The following is a 22,725-nucleotide window of genomic DNA, read 5'->3' on the forward strand; positions in this document are numbered from 1 at the left end:
CTGTGATAATAAAGTAATTTTTCAAGCAATTTTTTACCCTTCTGCATTGAGCGTGATGAGCGCAAGGTTTAGGAGCCTTCTTATCATAATTATGATTTTTGATATTAGAGTGAAAAGATATCTACAGTCTCAAGCTTCCTTATATTTCTATACGCAGGCCCATGTTTTGAGACCTTGATTTTAATATTGCTCGTGGTGAGCGTGAATTTCTGTTTTTTTTTTCAGAACAGTGCCTTGTTTTAATTCCGCAAGCGGATCCAACGATCATGACGGGACCGAATTGTATAATGTGGTCTGATTCTCATGCATTTAATTCATGTTAACAATCCACAAAGTATCTATGTCGCATAACCGAGTCCCCCAAGGTCCAATTATTGCGAATTGTGATAGTTTCACCCCTTTCAATGATTATCAACAACGAGGTCACATTTCAAATTATCTCCGTGAGCACAATTTTAATTAGTTTTCTAACATAAATATTTACACTGGTAGCAACTGGTAAACTGTTACGCGCGGTATTGTCATTCGGTTTTCCTAACTAGAAATAAATGGTACTTCGTCACACATCCACATACTTCCGCACGATCACCCTGTCTCTTGCTCTGAATCACATAGAATTAAATTAATTTATACAAAAGTGCTACTACTAACTGCTACATCAGTGGTTAGGTTTCCGCTTTTATGTCTTTATCATTGCTTCGGTATTCGGAGTATCCCTGGTAGGCTTGCTCATCGCCGAATTTGACTCCTCCTTCCTTCAGATCATGGCCATCCCTATAGTAGTTTCCATATGGAGCAGCGAAGTTGGGCTCCGGCCTGGAGTACTGGTTCTGGTAGGGTTTGAACGGATTGTAGCTGACCGATCCAACACCTTGCGGGGAGTACTGTGGTTGATAGTTGTTGGAGAACAGATCATTGGAGCAACAGCTCTGGTTCGGACGGAACAGTTTCAGGTACCCGATGACACCGGGAATGATGATGGCGGCGAATCCTAGCAGTTTCTTGAAGCTGACCAGCCCAAGGATCAATGGCAGGAAGAGGAGAAGCTTGAGCTTGAAGATTTTCAGGATGATCAGCAGAGGGATGAAGATTTTCTTCAGTCGGTGACGGGTGAAGAGTGGGGCTTTCTTGTCTTCGATGACGTCAATTTCGTCGGAGATTTCATCGATGAAGCGGGCCTGGTAGCGACCTCCTTCGGTAACCTCATCCGGAATTTGGAACTCGAGAGCGGTGGACTTGACGAAACGCTCGAGTTGGCGCAGACCGAACTTGTAGAGCTGGTCCCACTCGGAGTCCAGCTGGCGGGGCTCTTCCGAGTATTCGAACGGGTCTTGTTGGAACGAGCGAAGTTGAGTTTCCGGCAAACGGGTGATCCGGGCATCAGATGTTAATCTAAAATTGGAAAACATCTGTTAGGTCATTCGAAAAATAGTTATAAATCAAATCTACTTACTGGTACACATCCTTTGCGAAGAAGTCCGTGAAGGTATTCAAGGCTTGCGATTTGAAGCAATCTGCGAGTTCTCCATTCAAACACTGGGCATTAGTGCGAGCCAGGTAGGGATCTACATTTCCTCCGGTACCGAGTCCAATGAAGTCTAGCAGGTGTTTTCCCTGGCGACGACCTTCACCGGTAGCTGGTTCCACCACCGGTGCTCCAACGGCTGATTTTCCAATAGCTGCATCCGTTTGGTCCGGCAGTTTAAATCCATCGCCTCGAACCAGAGCGACCCACACGACCAACGACAGCGCTAACGACCACCGTAAATCAAGCACCCGACTGCGATTAACCAAGAAACCCATTTCTGCAAATACACAAAACAAACAACATCAGGAACGAGTAATGTTATTGGAGCTCTACAAATGACTATGGAAATTAGTGGCGGAGACGATTTTCCACCATCGTCGCTCGAACAGGCACCCAGATGTGCAAAAACTCATTAGACGGTTTGCTCAATTACATTTCTCACAGCTTTGCAGCTCGACCAGGCAAGTCAACCGCCCAGCAATACCAACGCTTATCGGCTGAGGTGCAACAACGATGCCCACAAAAAAGTGACTAACTACAAAAGCATGTACGGCGATGGGGTCTCAATCGCATGGCTAGCGCTCGGACCAGCAGGGAGAGAGCGAGATCGTCAGAGGGGAAACGATTACATTAATGAGCTATCTTCAGTTTTGTTTCCCCAAGCTCTTGGCCGGAATCAGTTCCCGTGAAATGAGTTACCTACTTTAGGGGTGAAGTCGAGTATGGGACGGTGATTAGTACGGGGTGTAACCATGTGTGCAATTGGGTTTAAGTGCATGCTCTTGAGTATATTGGCGACGAACATGGATACCGAAATGCTCCGGCTAAGCTCCGGAACGAACGAGGTTGAGAGCAATGGAGATGGTTGCAATATTATTGTTAGCTTTTTTTTATGAGACTGCTGGCTTCTTGGTTGGCTTACATATGTGGAAACTTACTATCACTTTTCGGTAAGTCTCCAGTTAGTTTGGTGCAGAGGACCAGCTGCTTCTGAATATATGAGTTTAGTTGAAATTGGGATCACGAATGAACTTCGAAAAATACATCCACTTTAGGGACACGTGTACTTCACGATTTAGGATTAAATGCAAAAGGCTTGCGTGCAATTAGTTATTAAGACTTCATGCCAAGAAAAACAAATTATTGGGATTGTAGTCGATCTATAATTATACTCCTTTGGATACATTAAGAGTTCCTTGGGAATTTCCTTCAGGAGTTGCTACGGAAATTTCTTCAAAAATTTCTTTGAGTACTCATCCAGATATTTGATGACTTCATCCAAAAGTTCGTTCAAAAAATCCTCCAAACATTTTTTTCGTAAAAAATACCTATTGAAATAAATTCTGTTAGTCATTAGAATTCCATCGTAAATTTCTCTAAGTAATCTATCGGAAATTCCTCCAGGGATTGGTTTTAAAATGCCTCAACATTTTCTTTAAAGTTCTCCGCAAATTAATAAAAAAATACCATTTTGATAAGAAAATTATTTTGAGCTTTTTAGTGGAATGCTTTCACCTGTCATAAGACGAGTTTAAACAATCCCATTGAATTCCACCACTTAATTGTATCCTGACAGATACGTATTTCGACCTCAACAGTAAGGCCGTCTTCAGTGTCTTGTACTTGTCAAGTCGAGTCAAGTACAAGACACTGAAGACGGCCTTACTGTTGAGGTCGAAATACGTATCTGTCAGGATACAATTAAGTGGTGGAATTCAATGGGATTGTTTAAACTCGTCTTATGACAGGAAAAAAATACCTTCAAAAATTCCTTACGAAATCATTCGGAAATTCCTCCAAAAATAGCAATACTTCCATAAATTCTTCCAGGAATTCCATTGGAAAATCAATTCCCTCGGCTGCCGGAATGGGGCATTTCCGCAAGAATTCTTTCAGAATTTCTTCCATAAATTCTTTTTGAAAATTCTCAGGAAAAAACTTCGAAGATAGATCCAGAAATTCTTTTGGAAATGGAAGATATTTCTTGGAAAAATCAACGAAGGAATTCTTCATATTCATTCAAAATTTCACCAAGGAATTCATTTAAAAAAATCCTATATAGGAATATCATACCATAGATAAATTCTTACGGAATCCTTACGTCTTGGGAATTTCTTCGGAAATTCTTTCAGAAATTCCTTCGAATTCCTTAACGAATTCTTTCAGGAGTGTCTTCGGAAATTCTTTTAGAAATTTCTTCGGAAATTCCTTTGAAGATTTTTTTTTTTGAGATTCTAGTCGGAATTCCTACGGAAAATGCTTCGCAAATACCTGCCTGCGGAAATTGTTTCAGGAAAACCTTCCGAAATTCCTTTAGAAGAATTCCTTCGGAAATTTCTTTATCAATTCTTTTGGAAATTGCTTTAGGAATTCCTGAGCAAGTTTAGAAATTCTTTCGAATTTGTTTTGAAGAAATTACTTCCGCAATTTCTTCAGCAATTATTATTAAGATATCAGCATTTAAGATTTTTTTCCAGTAATTCCTGAAGAAATCCCTCCGAAATTTTAGGAAGAAATTTTTTGGATTCATTTGAAACTTCTTTAGAAATTCTTTCGATTTTTTTTCTCCTGAAATTCATTTCGAAATTCCTTTTAAATTTTCTTCAGAAACTCATCCGAAAGTTGTAATCCTGCGCTCACCACCGTCGGATGTATCGGATCCATCAGTGACACTGGATAGTGCTAAAGCTCCAACGCAGATAGATTCATATTTCTATACCTACGTATTGTTCAAATCTCTTTTCATACGGCCCATTGCCTGCGTTCCTTTCGCTGGTCGTTGAAATTATTTGCAATATGAGTGGACGGACAATTTGCAACACCGTCAAGTTGAAATTCCCGTCTGGGTCACCACGGCCATCATGGGTCGAAATTGCCAGTTTTCTCAAGCAGTTAGATGCCAACTTAGCAGAAATGGAGACTGTTTATAAAATGGGATCAGACCGAAGCTTAAACATCAAGTTTAAGTCTGAAATGCCAATGGGAGATGCCTTGCAACAGAATGCTGATGCTGTTGATTTTCAGTATTCAAGTGGCAGAGTTGTGGAGCTACGTATGATAGATGCAGGAATCACAGTCCATTACGTGCGAGTGTTTGATGTTCCTCCGGAAGTTGGTGATTCGGATTTAGCTACAGTGCTCGGGTCGTTCGGAAAGATTCATCGTCTAATTCGTGAAAAATTTCCAGCGAAACTTGGTTTAGACCATTTAAATACTGGGGTACTCCTCTAAGTATATGGAGATTGAAAACGAGCGTTGAAAATTTCGAATTGGGAAGCAAAGGTATACTACGATGGATTAAAAGAAAAATGCTTTTTATGCCAATTGGAGGGACACAGAAGGAATTCTTGTCCACAGAAGCATCGAAAAACTCATGCTACAACATATGCTGGTGTGGTTTAGTCGGGAACAGCAGTGCTGCCGCAGGCAATAGACATCGAGGAAGACGTAATTGAAATAGCGGAGGAAGAAAATTTGCAATATGAAACGGACACGGAGCTAGCAGCACAAGTAGAACAGGACAAAATGGTAACCAAATTTCCAGTTACAATAGAAGATACGGAAGACCAACATTTGAAGGAGATTGACGAAACTGCAGAACAGCTAGGGTTGGAGAACTTCAGGGAAAATATTTCAAAACTTTCGGATATGATCGACGCACTGCCAAAAAAAGGACAAAGCAAGTCAAAGACGGGCGCAGTTCGCAACATCAAGCTCTATGGAGCTACGGCCGAAGAAAACAGCTCGTAAAAGCACTAAATAATGTTTATAACTATAATTAGTTTCCAAGATTTCGGCTATGTAATGCCTAATGGCGCCTCGAGCCTATAAAATAAATAAAACTAAAAAAAAACTCATCCGAAAATTTAATTAGTATTTTCTGTTTCATTTTAATAAATAAATTTTCCCGAAAAATTCTACCAACAATAAATAATTTCTATTTCTGGAAGGTATTTTGAATAGTTTAACTAAAAGGATTTCCTGGTGAAATTTTTAATAAGTTTCCGGAGAAATTTACAAAGGCCTTTCCAGAGATTTTCTTTAAGGAATCCCTGTACAAAAGTCAAAAGGAATTCCTGGCGTAAGTTTCCCAAAAGAATTTTTGCAGGAATTCCTAAAACATATCTCAAATAAATGTCTTATGAAATTCCAAAATTTCAGAAGTTCAGTGAACTCCCCCTTACTCGATTTTGGAAGCACCATCGGGTTAGAGAGGTATCGAGAAAAGGAACCAAATGCCGTTTGGCGAATGCCGTGTAGCCGAGTAGTTGATATTTGTTTCCTAAATAGTGAACAGCGAGAACTGCGTAGGGAGAAATAAGATGTTCGAAATGAGTACAAAGTAGTGAGAAGTTAGTACTGCGAAATGGGAGTGAGTATTGAGTATTGAGATGTGTGCAGTAACATGTAAGTAGTGGAAAGTAAGAAATGAGAAGTGAGTGGTGAGAAGTGTAAGTAAGAAGTGAGATGTGATAGTTTCGAAGTGAAAAGTACAATATGAGTAGTGAGATAAACAGAAGCAAGGAGTGAAAATGGAAGCGATATGTTGAATAGTGAGAAGTGAGTGGAGAGATATAAGACAAAAGAAGAAGGAAGAACCCAAATTCTCACAACTCATTTTTCAATCCTCATTTCTCTCTTATCAGCACTTTTCTCTTCGCACATCTTGCTTCTCATCTCACTCTTCCCATAACTCACTTTTTACTACCCACTTCACACATCTAATTTCTTCTCACTTCTTCACACTTATCACTTCTCATATTCCACTTTCCACTTCTCGCATTTCACTAATAACTTTTGACTATTCATTTCGCACTTTTAACTACTGTTCTGCATTTTGAATTTCTCAATTCTCACTTCTCACTGATCATTTCTCATTAATCACTCTTCTCTAATCACTTCTCATTTCTTACTTGGCACTTCTCACTTCTCATTTCTCACCTGTCATTTCTCACTTCTCATATCACACTTCGAATTTCTCACTTCTTACTTTTCACTTTTCACTTCTCACTATTCATTTTTCACTTCGCACATCTCACTTCGCATTTCTCACTTCTCATTTTTCAATGTTCAGTTCTCATTCATAGTCTCTTATATCTCGTTTCTGATTTCTCATTTATCACTTTCCACTTCTAACTTTTCACTTTTCACTTTCCATTTCTTTCTTTTCACTGCACTTACTTCTACTCACTTCGCACTCCGAATTTCACAATTCTAACTTCTCACTTCTCACTTTTCACTTCTTACTTCTATCTTCTAATTTTTCACTTCTCATTTCTCACGTCTAACTTCTAATTTCTCACTTCTCACTTATCAGTTCCCACTTCTAACTTCTAACTATATATCGTCCATCTGAACTGATTCTGAAAACATTGATTTAGCCAGGTGAAAATGTATTGAGAAATTACTTCGACGTAGAGAATAACGAGTAAGGGAGATATCGACTTTTGGAGGGAACGCAGTATGCTAGATTCAAGGGACTTTGAATTTTATCGAGCAAGAGAAAATATCGAGTTAAATTTCTGCAGGTATTCCTGAACCCTAGTAACATTTTCGTTTTATACTGATTTGTAACACTTTTGAACAGTAAATTATGTTCTTCAAGAGCGTTATAATACTCAAAATGTTACTTGGGAAGGAATCTCCAAATGATTTACCTTAGAAAACTTGAAAAAAATTAAAGGAATTTCAAAGGAATTCCGAAAAGAATTTATGAAGAATTCGTAGAGAAATTTCCGAAGAAATTTTCGATATTTTCTAAGAATTCCTTCTTTGAATTGAGGAATTTCGAAAGGAATTTCTGGGTTTATTTCCGAAGTAATTTCCTGGAGATTTCCCGAAGAAATCCCTAGAAGAAATTTAGAAAGAATTCTCGGAAGAATGTCCGAAGCAATAGTTGGAGGAATTTAAGAATATCAGAAGTTCATTCATAAAGTTCTTTGAAAATTCCGTTAGGAATTCGATCGGAAATTCCTAAGGAGATTCCGGAGGAATTACTGGACAAAGTTTCGAGGGAATGGATCTTCCGATGGAATCTGAAGGAATTTCCGAAATAATTTTCGAAAGTGTTCCTGCAGGAATTTCTGGAATTAGTCTTGCAAGTGTCTGGAAAAATCGTGTTTAATTCCCTAGGAGTTCTTGAGAACATCCGAAAACTGGACAGCAGCTAAACTCAGTTTTGAAGCTGTAATTACTTGTTAGAAAAATGTCGCGATCACAGTTTATCCATTGTCGTACTTTTTTTATATTCTCAAGTAAGGAATTACAAGTTTTTGAAAAAAAAACATCACAAAAAATTCCTAGAGTCAATAAATTATTGAATATTTTATAGACGATAAAATGGAATTCAAATTTCGTAATATTGAAAGTTTCTGATATTTTTTAAAACTTATTTATCTTTTGGCCAGGGTTTGCAGAAATCGCTCTCAATAGATAATAACGAACAACGATAAAAAAAACTCTTCAAGTCATAACAAGCCATGAAAACAAAACTATCGCACTCGTATACAAGTTAATAATTTCGACTGTAGTTCAATGCTTCGGAGATGGCTTTTCAGTCTTGACAAAATCAAAACACTGTTATTTAATCATGTCCAACGTTTCGGTCCGTTTGGGACCTTCCTCAGGGACTCAATTCTTACAGGTTTATCCTCAACTGTGGTTCTGCTGAACCGTTGATTGTCACAAGGTCAGGATTTTCGCACATAAACGAAAACGGTTCGAGCTCCGCGTTTATGGTTAATCCCTTTCCGCTTATCATGCGTTGGAATTCAGTGCCTGGCACAAGATCGATCACTATTGCTTTTATACAAGTTGGAAAAAACTGATACGGATAGGCGGCCCCCACCGAGGGGGTTTGATAAAACGCTTTATTCTTGCTCTTTTTATGTTGGGGACCTTTTTTTTACGCACAGTTGTGTAAAGCTATTTGAAATGCATCATCAGAACAGGTATCCTCCGAAATTGGGGCCTATTAAAAGAAATTTATCATGGGCTGTAGCTCCCCGAATCAGTTCATTATCGTAGCAGCTACCGAAAAGCGTCTCTCATGGTACATAGTACATGGTACATCATGTACAGACATGATAAATGAAAGATTTTCTCATTATTCTTTGGATTCAAACCCCGCGCTTGGCAGATTAGGCCCTCCATTATAGTTCTATCCACTGAAGCTAAATCATAAATTAACCAATTACGCCAAAAATGGTGGTGCCCCACCATTTCCAAAACTATGGCCCCGCCAGTGTTCAAGTTACATAAAGCTTCAGCCTGGACTTACATCCTTTAGTTTGATTTAGTTTGATTAGAAAAAGGTCAAAATTGTTGAGCTAATCGCCCAAATATTGTTGAATTTTCATAGATTAGCAAATATCTATGGTTCAAAACATTCATATCTCAGCTAATATATTTTTCGATCTGTTCTCACGAAAACTCTCCTAATGAAAATTGTTTTTTGAATAATGCTTGAATATCAAAATATTTGATAGCTACGCGGTGGATCTGCAAATTATTTAAAAAAAAAGCATTTTCTTGATATTTAAATGGTTCACAGAACGATCGAAGAAGTGATTCAAATGTACAAAAATAATATAATCGATAAGTAAATACAGGGCCTGATTTAGGGGGGGGGGGCATGGCCCCGGGCCCCCACAAATCTTATGTACCAAAACCAACCTATTTTGTACATTTTGGGGCCCCCACATACTGTCGGCCCCGGGGCCCCCTTCCGGCTAAATCCGGCCCTGAGTAAATATATTGTGCCTTGCGACAAAATGACAACTTTCGTGATCATTTTCCAAGCCTTTCACAGATGTGTAAAATTTATTCGCAGTACCAATAGCACGAGATATCAAGCATTCATCGTAACAATCCACCACGTGGCGGACAAATTTTCAAAAACATCCAAGCAGTTTTTTCTGGAGGTATGTTTTTCTTAGGCGACTATCTGGCGCTTATTTTTCGTTGCGATTAAAAATGAGCGGAGGAGTAGAATTTTTTATGCGCGATTCAATAACACAATGTAAATATGCACAGCTTTTTGTTTTTTTTTTCCAAAATCGCTCTGTCAGAACCGTTTGAAATTTTTTTTTGCAATTCCGGATCATAATACCTAGTTTTACAGTTAATGTAAAAGTGATTAAATGGGTGCTTTAAATCCATTGTAACACTCATTTGGTGCTATAATAGAAAGCAACACTAGAACAGTAGTTACATGACAACCCTAGTAAGCATTGAGCCGATAAAATAACTATAATTCGGTTCTTTAGTCGTATTAAGAACATGATCAACAGTATAAGACCTAAATACTGCATGCCCCTATCTATTTTTCCACACCCACGCTGAAATGCCAAAATTAAAACACGAGTGGGAATGGAACTAAGAAAAATGACACGAAAAATATGCATATTATGCTTTAAAATTCGTTCTTTCTTTTTTCTTCCTATTAGAGTTTTTTTTGCTACTTAGGGTAAAGGATGTATTTTGGACCACCCTTACGGGAGCTCTTATTTTGGACCACCAAGAGGAATTTGAACTCAGTGGTCCAAAATATGAGCCGTCGAACTGGTGGTCCAAAATACCTCCCTTACCCTATATTTTTTTCCGGATTTGAACGCTTGCTGTGTTTGGTGGAAGGATTTGGTTTTAGTTGACCGATGAGTTTGCTATCTGATCCACCTCAGAATTGAATGGATGTATGTCTGGGAAGGGTTAATAAATAGAAGGATTCTATTTGCCTATATATCCAGAGCGTGGTAGCAATACAATTTGATTCCATTATTATTATTATATTAGGATCAGCCAAAAAGCCTGAACAATTTATATTGCTTTCATTGATCTGAATATTGCATTACTCATATTAGTCGAAACACAATTTTGTCGACAGTGACATACGTTAGCACATTTTATCGCGAAGTGTGCTCGCTGTTGCAATAACTTCATCGCTCAGGGTCCACACGAGAGCAATAACATAAAAACAATATTGCACAATTTGCTTACCAAAAAGTGAAAAACAGAAAAAAAAACGAGAAGGTACGAGTGCAAAACCGTGTTTGCATGTTGGGTTTTTTGTCTGGCCGTATCCACGTGCAGCGGCCAAACGACTCACATAGGGGTATTTTTGCAATCTAGCCGGAATAAATTATTTTATCTCTCAAACTGCTATATTTCACCTTATTTTATGATACTGTAATGATAATTTAGCTGAAATAACATTTTTCTTAATTTTCACTTTTTGACCCATGTGCTTTACCCTTTGAAACCCTGAAAAACATTGATAATTTCAATTAATTCGTTCTCGTCATCGCTTCTACCGAAATCAGTTCAACTATGTGTGTTTGCAAGGGGAAACATAGAGCTAAAAGATGGTGTCATGAAAATTGCTCTATGACTCTTCCTCTTTTCATAGGGATGATGAATGTATGATATAGGTCATAAATGCCTTAAATACAGTACCAAACTAAAAACATCCGCTTTCAAAATGGCGCAAATTTGCGCAAGATTTTTCTTCGGGATCCTAAAATATAGACATAAATGCGTCCTCTCTATACTGAAATATTACCGAATATCATCGAATAAGTGTTTTATGCGTTTTGAAAATATGAGGAACATTAACTAGTTTTAGCTCAAAAATGGACTTCGAATTACTCTTTTGTATTTCTATTCAGAATAATTTATTCTTGTCAAAAAACACGTTTTCATGATACTATTTTGCCTACTTTTTCATGGTATGTACTGATCTGTGGATTACTGTGACAAATATTTGACCATAATTAAACATACCGAACGTAATCAAATTCAACAGAGAAAACCGGTAATTTCCTCAATGAAAAACCTCTAACTTTCTAGAAGTGTAGTGGTAAAACTTTAAACCTAAATAGAAAACCTAGTACTAGGAGTGGCTCGTCTACTATTCAGAGAAGTTTGAGACATATTTAGACTGCTCTAGGACAATTTTGAAAATTTAACTTTATTCCGGCTTGAATGGTGAAATACCCCTATGTGCGACTGTCGCTAGTCTTATTTTCACATACTCAGATTGTAGAATAGGGGGCTGTGGGGTTAAATTGAATAGTTTTACCAAAGGCATCACCATTGCATACCAGTAAATCAATGAAAGCAATATTATTGGAACTTGCCACTTGCCACCAAACCGTCCAACTACTGTCATTCGAGTATATTAGTATGGCATTATCTACGTATACTACGTATACTACTGTCGTATACTACTATCGCACTTTCGGCTAAGATATGGTATTATAAAGCTTTACATTGAGAAGGCTCTAAAAATGCTGCCTGCCTTCAAAGTCAAGATAAACTTTAAATGGTAGAGAGAAAATGGGGTGGATTTCATCGAAAATTTTAGGTAATTAAAAAGAACACCAATTTACCCAATTGCATTTAATTTCACTCATCCGAGAAATGTAGGATAGTTGTAAGGCAGATGATGTAATAGAATAGAAAAATAACTCGGGATGCAATAGAAATTATGAAATGGCCACTCAAATGGACGAATAAGTGTAAAAAATTTGGTTTCTTCTTTCAGCTTTCAATTGTTAGAATTATTTCAAAACTTAACGAAATTTTACAAAAAATGTCTGTAATAAGTCTGTTAAAGAAGACGCTGTAAGAAAACAAACAATGCGTCCTGCTATTATGTGTGTCGAGTCAGTCATGTACCAGGGTCGTATTTCAACTCGGTCAGCCCAAACTTATTCTGCATCAGTTTTTTGTTCCAGGCACGGTAAGATTACTTTAGTCCGTTCATTGCCTTATTCAAGCGGCACACCGGGGTTAGAATTCTGTCGATTTATCAAGAGAGGAAGTTGGTTCATTGCTCTTATCCGTTAGTCACTTTGCGCAAGCCTTGGCACATTTTGAATACTCTGTCGTAGGATTTTGTTCATCTATATACATAAAAATGAATTTCTGTCTGTCTGAACCTGAAACTCTGAAACCCAAAGAGTGAGACGACCACCGATTGCGCTACTGCCGAAGATCGAAGAAAAGTTGTCACAACTTCTGGATATCGACATCATAGAACCCGTCACTGGTGCAGCTTCCTGGTGTGTAGAGATGGGCGAACGCTCACGAGCCGTTCGTTTGAACCGGTTAGCAAGAAAAAGCGTTCAAACCATGGCTCTCTAAATTTGAGCCGCGGCTCTCAAATGAACCGCGACTCAAATAAAAAACACTGTGTCACTCGATCAACCGCTTAATTTTGAAATTTGCTGTTTGTTTGTTCGGGAGCCAGCACATATTCTCCTACTTTTTTACATACTCCTCATCATTTTCTGGCCTTGAAATTAATGAACTGGAAGCGCAGTCCGTATTTCTGGATCCTCGATTTGAAACAGGGATCGATAATTGACCTTTCCCGTCAAACATTGTATCTCGTTTTATTGCCTCAGTCAATTCTTTGATTCTTTTAAGGCCAACTTACCCAACTAACCCTTTTTTTAAGTCGTTAGTTATTTTAAAAATCGAAAACAAAAACTGAAAAAAAAGGCTGGACGAGTAAATTTGTTGATTTAAAATCGGATGCCAAGCCCAAGCACTTATTTGATTTTTTATTTAAAAATAGTTGAATTGACGGTTTCAAAATATAGGTTTTTCGATTGAGCGATTTTTTTTTTAACGGGAAAACACAATTCAAAAGCAGGTACAATTATTAAAACACCACCCAAAAATCAAATCTGACAATTATTGTATAAAATTTTGGCATATACAATACAAATTAAATAATACAAATCTGTTAGATTTCAATACAACAACTGTATTAAAATCTTCCGCAATTGTATACGCCAAATTATTAAACAGTTTCTGCAAGGCTCTTATATAGAACTGTATTAAAATCAGACATCCGCTGGTTGGGTGAGGACATCGAAGAATAAACCACTATTTCATTGTTGTTTTAATACCTACTTGGTATTTAGAATTCCTTTAAATTGGTTTCTTGTAAATGATATTCAACATAAAATCGAATATAGCTGAATACGCAAGATATAAAAAAGGCTCTAGAGTGTATTTTCTTCATTTGAAAGAAATATCAACAACATTAATTTGGCCTTTCTAATTTGAACACTTTTTAAACTCCGTTAAACACTTTTAAACTCCGTTCATCTTTAAATCGTTCAAATTAAAATGGAGCACGGAAAACGAAATAAAACAAAACAGCAATAAAGCCAATAGAAATTAGTGATAAATCAAGAAGTTACTAGAAGTTCAAATTAAAAATGATCTCCGATAATTTGAATGATGTATCGCTCAAACCGCCGGGAGTTCAGTTTATTTGAATGAACTAACGAGCGTTCAAATGAGTCGGCTCATTTAAGTGAACGCTTGGTTCAGAGCGGCTCACCTGAATGAACCGTTTTGCCCATCACTACTGGTGTGTGGTATGGTATCACATTTGGTGACCATCGTTAAGGATAACGGTAATTTATGGCTTTATGTGGACGGACATGTGGCGCGAAAAACAAGGCAGTAGGTACAACGAGAACATAATATTTTCAGCAGACTAGGGATCAAAGATACTTTCCTTCAGGTAATGTTAACTGATGGTTTAATAAAATTGTCAGATTTTTGAGGTATTCAACATAATCATAAACTTGAATGATAGATTGCATTAGATTAATCATCCTACAATTTTCCACAACATTTATTCATACATAAAGGTATGTTTAGATATAAAAGGCTCATGTTTGGTATATCGTGCGCACCAGAAATGTTCCAACGGGTAATGGAGCAAATTCTGTCTGATTGCGAAAATGTCGTTAATTTCATCGATGATATAATAATTTTTGGGACGATTGCACAAGAACACGATTGCGCGCTGGAAAAAGTTTTAGTAGCGTTGAAAAACTGAAACGTCTTGTTGAACCATGAAAAATGCATCTACAAGACAACCGAAATTGAATTTCTCGATCATTTGATGTCACCACAAGGATATTTGGTTTGATATTTGGTGAAACAGTGAACGGTGTAGTTTGTTTCTGCAGTGCAGTTATAAATAAAAATCAATTAACGTGTGAAATTGATCAAGTGCCGCGGGAAATACATTTCCTTTGCGTGCCCAAGTGTTTTCTGCATCGAAATAACTAGCCGACAGGTTGTCGCTGCTGGTTATTTTCGTTTAATTGTGGTTTTTCTGCCCCAGCAGCAGCTGGCGGCCGGTAACATTTTTGCGCCTTTATTGTTTCTTTGTGTTTTGTGTCGTCTGCATTGGTACAGTTTGAGCAGTGTAAAGGTAGTAGCGAGATGGTTGAGTGCAGTGAGTGCGGTATGGGGGTCCTGCCCAGCGATTTGCCTATGAGTAGTTCGGGTTGTGGTTGCGCTAAAGTGTACCACTACAAGTGCACTTCCATGACCAAACCATTGGCAAAGCTGGTCACGGAGAATGTAAATGTTGTGTTCAAGTGTGATCAATGTTTATCAAGCCAGTGTTGTGGCGAGCAGAATATTCTGTTCTCGAACACACAAAAGTTGGAAGAAGAGATGAAGAAGATTTCTTCACTCTCTGATTCGATCGGTGGTATTCGAGACAATATTGCTGCTCAGATAAACATCGCGTTGAAAGACGGGACGGAGCAATTGGGGAAAAAGGTACAAAATGCCTTAGACAATGCAGTCTCTGGTTTTCGGGATTTAATTGGAAATGAGTTGGAAAATATGAAAGGTTCATTTTTACAATTTGATGCGCGCAGTAAACTAGATGCAATGAATGTAATGCAAGGTTCATCTCGTTCGACTTCGGAGTCGGCACTTAATCCCAGAGGTAAAAGCGAAAGGTTCAGGAAGCAGACGACGCGTCTGATGATGTTTTAATGAAAAGGTTAGTTTCGCGGATATTGTTAAGAAGAAGTGCACTGGGATGAAAAGTAATAGTAGTAATAAAGCTAAGACAAAAAGTACGACCGCTAATGATGTGAAGGTTGTTCGTAAGGCTCGTCCGGTTATAGTGATAAAACCGAAAGAGTCCAACCAGAGTAGCGATGATACTCGGAAATTTTTGACCACCAAATTAGATCCAAAAACACACAAAATCAGTAACTTTAGAAACAGGAAAAACGGCTCTATTATTGCTGAGTGTGCAACAGGATATAGTATTAATGTTGTGAAAGAAGGCATTCAAAGCGAGTTGGGTGAAAATTACAATGCTGTTGTTCCCTCATCGGTGCCAAGGTTAAAAGTGATGGGCATGAGCGAGAAACTTTCCTCCGATGACTTCATTCAGATTTTAAAAGATCAGAATGAAGACATCGCTATCAATGATGTAAAAAGTAATACGGGTGTTTGAAAATCCTCGTTTCAAATACAACAAGTACAACGTTGTGATTGAAGTCGATAAAGACAGTCATAGCTGTTTGTTGACCGCGAAGAAAGTAAATATAAGGTTTGATCGGTGCCTTGTTGTTCCTGAGATTAGTATTCTTAGGTGTTTCCAATGTGGAGAATTTGGGCACATGAGCACAGATTGCAAAACGCTATCGCGTGCTCTAAGTGCAGTGGACCTCACAAGACATCTGAATGCACGTCATCTGTATTGAAATGTGTTAATTGTAATAAGATGCATCAAGAACGTAAAACGGATTTGGACGTTAAACACGGAGCGTTCAGTACTGAATGCAAAGTGTATAAAAAGATTTGTTGATCGCAAAAAGAGCAGCTTACATTTCAATGAATAGCAACCAAGTTCTAGTATGAATGTAAATAAATTCGATATTTTGTATTTGAACATTGCAGGTCTCTCTACAAACTACGTTGCATTACGTCAGCTTGTAGAAGATAAACGTCCATTTTAGTCTTTTTATCTGAAACGCATATCGTTGACAGTGATTCTTTCGAACAGTACAGTATCCCGGGTTACAGTGTAGCTGCTTGTTTATCACATTCAAGACACACTGGCGGTGTTGCTATTTATGTCAAAGAATCGGTTCAATTCAAGCTTCAATTGAACGAAGTTTGTGATGGTAACTGGTTCTTAGGCATTGCAGTTGAACGTGGCATGAAGATGGGTAACTATGGAGTTTTATATCACTCTCCCAGTTCAAATGACCAGCGATTTGTTGAAATTTTGGAGAACTGGTTGGAGATATTCATAGATCCTAGTAAATTAAATATACTCGCTGGCGATTTTAATATCAATTGGTGTGACATCCATAATTCGAATCATTTGAAACGGTTAGCAGACTTTTTTGATTTGAAACAAAAGGTCTTCGATTACACACGTATTTCTCAGCACAGCAGAACTTTAATTGATCATGTATATTCTAATTTCGATTCCGTTAGTACGGTAACGATTTGTGATTTGAAAATAACCGATCATGAAACTCTAGTAATTAACGTAGATGATAATAGTGATAATAATAGTGATCTTATCAAATTAAAGTGCTGGAGAAAATATTCAAAACAAGCTATCTCGGGTCTTGTCGCAAGAAACGTGGATTTTCAATCAAACGTCGGTTCGTTAGATCAAAAATCAGCTGTTCTTACTGACGTTTTGAAAACCTGTACCAATAATCTAATAGAACATAAATTTGTATCTCTGAAAAACTCGAACAGCTGGTACAATCTGGATCTTTTACGATTCAAACGTAAAAGGGACAAATTGTACAGGAAATTTTGTAGAAGTAATAATGCTATTCATTGGAAAAGGTATCAGGTCGCGCGTAATAAATATTCGCATATGTTGAAAAAAACGAGATGCGAATATATTCAGAGGAAAATTGATCAGCATCAAAACAACAGCAAAGAGTTATGGAAAATTTTGAAATCCTTGTTAAAGCCTAATAGTAGCAAACCGCGATCCATAACCTTCGATGGCACATTAGAACAGTCAGAACAAGTTATTGCAGATAAATTCAATCAATATTTCGTCAACAGTGTCTCACTGATTAACCAGTCAATTGAGTTAGTTGATGAGCCTGACGAAATAAAACAGCCGATTAATTTTAATTGTAGATTTGATGGATTTCACCCAATAACATTAGAAGAACTTGAAAATATTTGCTTTTCAATTGGAAAAACGGCTGGAGTCGATAATGTTAATGCCAAGGTAATACAAGACTGCTTTGATGTCATCGGACACAACTTGCTGGACCTTATAAATGAATCTTTACGAACTGGGCACGTGCCACAAGTTTGGAAGGAATCTCTAGTGATTCCGATTCAAAAAGTTGCTGGGACGATTAAAGCCGAAGAGTTTCGTCCTATCAATATGTTGCACACATTAGAGAAAATTTTGGAACTTGTAGTAAAAGGCCAGCTGCTTGAGTATTTGAATAGAAATAACTTGCTGATACCGGAACAATCGGGATATCGAGAAGGTCATTCTTGTGAAACCGCATTGAACTTGGTATTAGCTAAATGGAAGGAAAATGTAGAGCGTAAAGATACGATTGTTGCTGTGTTCTTGGATCTAAAACGCGCTTTTGAGACAATTTCTCGGCCCTTATTGTTGAGCACAATCAAGCGCTTTGGAATTTCGGGATCTGCATACAATTGGTTTGAAAGCTATTTGTCTGACAGATCTCAAAGGACTGCTTTTAATGATTCTGTTTCTAGTCCCGTGGAGAACACGCTAGGAGTGCCACAGGGAAGTGTATTAGGGCCTATTTTATTCATTATGTATATAAATGACATGCGACGAGTCTTACGATTTTGTGATATAAATCCTTTTGCTGATGACACCGTGATATTCATTGCAGCTAAAAATTTAGCAGATGCCGTTTCACGCTTGAACGAGGATTTACACTCTCTAAGTAGATGGTTGAAATACAAGCAATTGAAATTGAATATTAATAAAACAAAATACATGGTAATTTCGCGAACCCGAGTAAATGAGGATGTCTCTGTTAAAATTGATGATGAGACAATTGATCGCGTCCGCGATATTAAATATCTTAGCGTGATTATTGATGACAAGCTAAAATTTGACATACATATTGACAATGTTATCAAGAAAATAGCCAAGAAGTATGGAATGCTCTGTCGATTAAAACACGATTTGACTATTGGTAGCAAAATACTCTTGTATAAATCAATCATCTCTCCTCATCTGGATTTTTGCCCTTCCATCCTTTTCTTGGCTAACGAAACACAAATATCGAGATTGCAGCGCTTACAAAATAAAATAATGCGTTTGATTTTAAAATGTGATAGATTCACTTCCTCAACTTTCCTGTTGGACGCCTTACAATGGCTGTCAGTGAAGCAAAGAATAGTGTACTTGACTATGGTGTTCATTTTCAAAGTAATAAACGGTTTACTGCCTCGATATTTGTGTGATCAAATTGAAAGCGGAAGTTATATTCATAGATATAATACTAGACACGCGGATAATGTGAGAACACTCTATTTTCTTTATGGCGCTTCAAAAAACTCTTTGTTTTTTAAAGGTATAAATGTTTTCAATTCGATGCCTTCACATCAAACATGCAGTCACGCTAACACAGTTTAAGAGACAATGTATTTCACACGTCAAAGCTGCCTTTTGAACAGCTACCCGGCAATTTTTACCCGTTAACACATGTATCTTGACGAAGTTTTTAACAACGGATGATTTTTATGGACCATTTTTATTTTTATTATTTATTGAGGCATTAATAAGTTATAACGTTCGCCTCGATGATGATGATGGATTTTAATTTATTGACGTGGTTTATTTTTGAACCTTTCTTTTTTTGTTTGAGCATCGCGCGCGGATTACAGATATGAATGATTTTGAATTTATTTAAAAACCTGCATATTTTGAACTGTTGAATCATGCTCTTGAATTAGTAGTAAGCCTTCTGGTAGATTCTTTTGTACTCGCGGTTGTTCCGAAACTTTTGTTATCGACGGAGCGGTTACACAAGTTTTGATGTTTGGTTGTCGAACCTAATGATCCATGTTCAGATACATGTGAGTTTTAGATTGCGATATTGGTTTGTGAAAAGAACGCGATGTTTGGCGGAGCTTTTGAAATCTGTGCGAGAGGTTTCACAAGTTTAGCTTTTGATGAGCTCCATGTATCACTACTGTTGATTACAAAAATTGTAGGTGTAGTTCTTTAGTTCATTTTACCAATTTATTTTTGCTGTACAGTATGGAATTTTATTTTGGATTTTATATCTGTATATACAATCGGATCGTTTGTTAGCAAAACCGATTACATTGATCTTATTTAATTATCTTAAAGATAACTCGTCCAGCTCAAACCTTTGTAGGGGTATGTGGCGGGACCATCATCATCATCATCATCATCAATTTGACCTTCAATTAACCAAATTGATGCACTTCACAATTTTCGTGAACCTAGAACACCAGAGGAAGTACGGAGCTTCTTGGGTATAGACACTTATGTTGGCAAGTTTATCCCTGTCCTTGTTACAAAAACGACTCCTCTTAGGTCACTGAATTTTAGTCAAAATCAGTTCAAATGGAGAAATGAACATCAAGATTGCTTAGAGGAACTTGAGAAAACGATTTCTGATGTTAAAACGCTTTGCTATTTTGGCAACACGATGCGAACTAGAGTAATAGCTGATGCATCTCCTGTTGCACTTGGAGCTATATTAGACTCAAAGATGAGCCAGATCGTGACCCGCGAATAATATGCTATGGCATCAAACATTTAACTTTTACTGAGAAACGGTACTGCCAACCCGAAAATGAAGCACTAGTGTTAGTTTGGTCGGATGAATAGTTCGCAGTGTACCTAATTGGAAGTAACTTTGAGCTTGAAACAGATCACAAGCCCTTGGAAATCATATTTGCACCATTTGCACCAACTTCAACTCCTTGCGCTCAAATTGAGGTGGGTTCTACGACAACAATTATTTACATTTACCGTAAAATATCGGAAGGGAAACGTTGCGGATTCCTTATTCAGATTGGTCACTTGTCACAATTCCTGTACCAATGAGTCGCCGTAAACTGCGATCGAAACGGAGGGACGATATTGCAATTGATTTTATAAGTCCGCTTCCATCGGGAGAATATCTGCTAGTAATAATTGATTATTTTAGCAGATGCAAGAATGTAATAATGATGTAATAATGATGCGATTTATCGCTCGGGATACCGTTGATAGGCTTATGCGAATATACACCAGGCTTTGTTATCCCAGAACAATAATATCACGCTTTGTGAATAAGCTGGAAGAAAGTTTTAGAAGATTATTATGCATATAATGTATTACACTACTCCACATTCATCTGGAAAGACGCCAGCACAATTGTGCTTCGGTTGAACTATCCGTTCTAAGCTACCATCTATTGAATATATTGAGACGGCTGTACCGACCGACTATCGGGATAGAGATTTGGTACAAAAGAAAAGGAGGAAGGAATGCTAAGACGCAAGTTGTCAAATATTCACGATGGAGACACTGTATTGATGCAACACTTAACTCCATCGAACGAATTGAACAGATATACTGTATTGCAAAGATTCGGTCATAAAGCAACAGTCGAAGATCTAGGAACCGGTAAACAGTATGAGAGATATGTCGGTCATTTGAAAAAAGAACAAGATGTCCCTATTCCACGGATTCCAAAAAATCAAGAATCAGGAGAATGCTCATCATCCTAAAATAAAGCTAGTACTGTTTCTGAAGAAGATTTTGTAGGATTCAATGGACGAAGAAAGCTATACTGTGGGATTGCCACTTGGTTTAACGCATTCGAGAAATATATAGACGTTGTAAAGATTACACCCGATTCTGTTTTTACACGGGGGATGCGTTCCGAGGAAAAAAAGTTTTAAGTTCAAAATACGAAAATCCGTGTAAAAAAGTTTTAAGATTTGTCGACAAATCATGCAAAATGGAGCAACTTTGTAAAAATTTTGTATGGAATTTTTTTTTACACGGCCGTGTAAAAAAATCCGTGTAAAAACAGAATCGGGAGTATGTGATGTAACTAAATTTAGATAATTGTAAATTTAATTTGTATTTGTTTTTTAACATAATTATACAAAAAGAAAGATATGGTGTTCATGGGAGATAAGCAAGCTATGAAAATTTTGAATTTGATCTGCAAAATAAATCTAGTGCTTGAAGCGACCGGTAGTGGTTTTATTAACTACATTATTCGAGTTCCAGGATCTGCGGATTGTCGAACAAATTGGATAACATGGGGTTCTTTCTATGATGTGAATAGGGATGAATCGATACAAGTAAATACGAGTAAATACTCGATACTTTTGATTCGATACCAAGTACTTTTGTAATCGATACTTTGATGCCCGATACCAAGTAAGTATCGAATTGAAGTAGTTGAATCAATTGAGTACTCAATTCAAAATCCATTAAATATAATAAAGATAAAGATAAATATAAAAATTGTTTATTTTATTTAAAATTTATTAGTATTTAAATCGAATAAATACTTTCAAGTATTTATTTTTTTCCGCTCAACACTTATTTCTGCTAACTGCTATAAACTATTAGTGAAAAATTCAAAAGTGAAATAAGTTTTATTTTAATGATTTCGTTTGATCAACTTTAAATTGAGAAACAATTGCGTTTTCAAGGGCAAACCACTCAGTACGGCAGCAACGCACAACTGCTATTTTATTATTTCAGTTTTTTTCATTACAGCTAAATGTGGCTAAATTATGGATAACTGCTTGTTAATGCAAAAATAATTTCATTGCAAATTGATGAGTACTCATATGATGCGAGTAGGTATCGATACTTTTAATTCGATATTTAGTGGTATCGATACTTTTAATTCGATATTTAGTGGTATCAATACTTTTATTCGATATTACTTTAAAGTAAAAGTATCGATACCTTAGTGGTATCGTTTCATCCCTAGATGTGAATCACTGCGCAATTCATTTCGGAGCAGAAGGTTCCCTATATGGAGACTTAATTGCTATAATGACTGGGCGGGAATGAGCGAATTAAAAAAAGGAGAAATTTTGAACTGCAATATGGCAGAAACGTTTAGCACAGGTGAATATAGCTAAAATAGATGGGGAGCGGGACCATTTGGGCAGCACCCCCTATTCCCGTAAGCAACATTGATAACTCGACCGCGTTCCAACCAAATGGCTTGATTTTTTGTACATTACTAGATATCGACAGAAACAAACCATGTACAAAAAATCAAGCCATTTGGTTGGAACGCGGTCGAGTTATTGAAGTTGCTAACGGGAATAGGGGATACTGCCCAAATGGTTCTGTACCCTATGATGCGTTGCAGCAAGCG

The 22,725-nt window shown here is 37.3% G+C and overlaps 1 protein-coding gene across 3 annotated transcripts in view; it reads right to left on the reverse strand.

Moving 5' to 3' along the window:
- Positions 1–423: 423 nt before the first annotated feature.
- Positions 424–22,725, reverse strand: part of LOC134208388 (uncharacterized) — a 79,962-nt gene continuing 57,660 nt past the window's right edge. For 2 of the 3 annotated variants that reach the window (XM_062684375.1, XM_062684374.1), the window contains exons 2-3: positions 1,454–1,805; positions 424–1,392 (exon numbers count right to left, since the gene is read on the reverse strand). In XM_062684375.1, coding sequence (XP_062540359.1) covers positions 666–1,392; positions 1,454–1,803 — 1,077 coding nt within the window. In that variant the 5' untranslated portion in view covers positions 1,804–1,805 and the 3' untranslated portion in view covers positions 424–665. Of the gene's footprint in view, positions 1,393–1,453; positions 1,806–1,961; positions 2,048–22,725 lie in introns of those variants that run through there. The other variant, XM_062684376.1, reaches the window with a different exon arrangement.

The sequence above is a fragment of the Armigeres subalbatus genome, chromosome 1, assembly GCF_024139115.2.
Source record: "Armigeres subalbatus isolate Guangzhou_Male chromosome 1, GZ_Asu_2, whole genome shotgun sequence".
NCBI lineage: Eukaryota > Metazoa > Arthropoda > Insecta > Diptera > Culicidae > Armigeres > Armigeres subalbatus.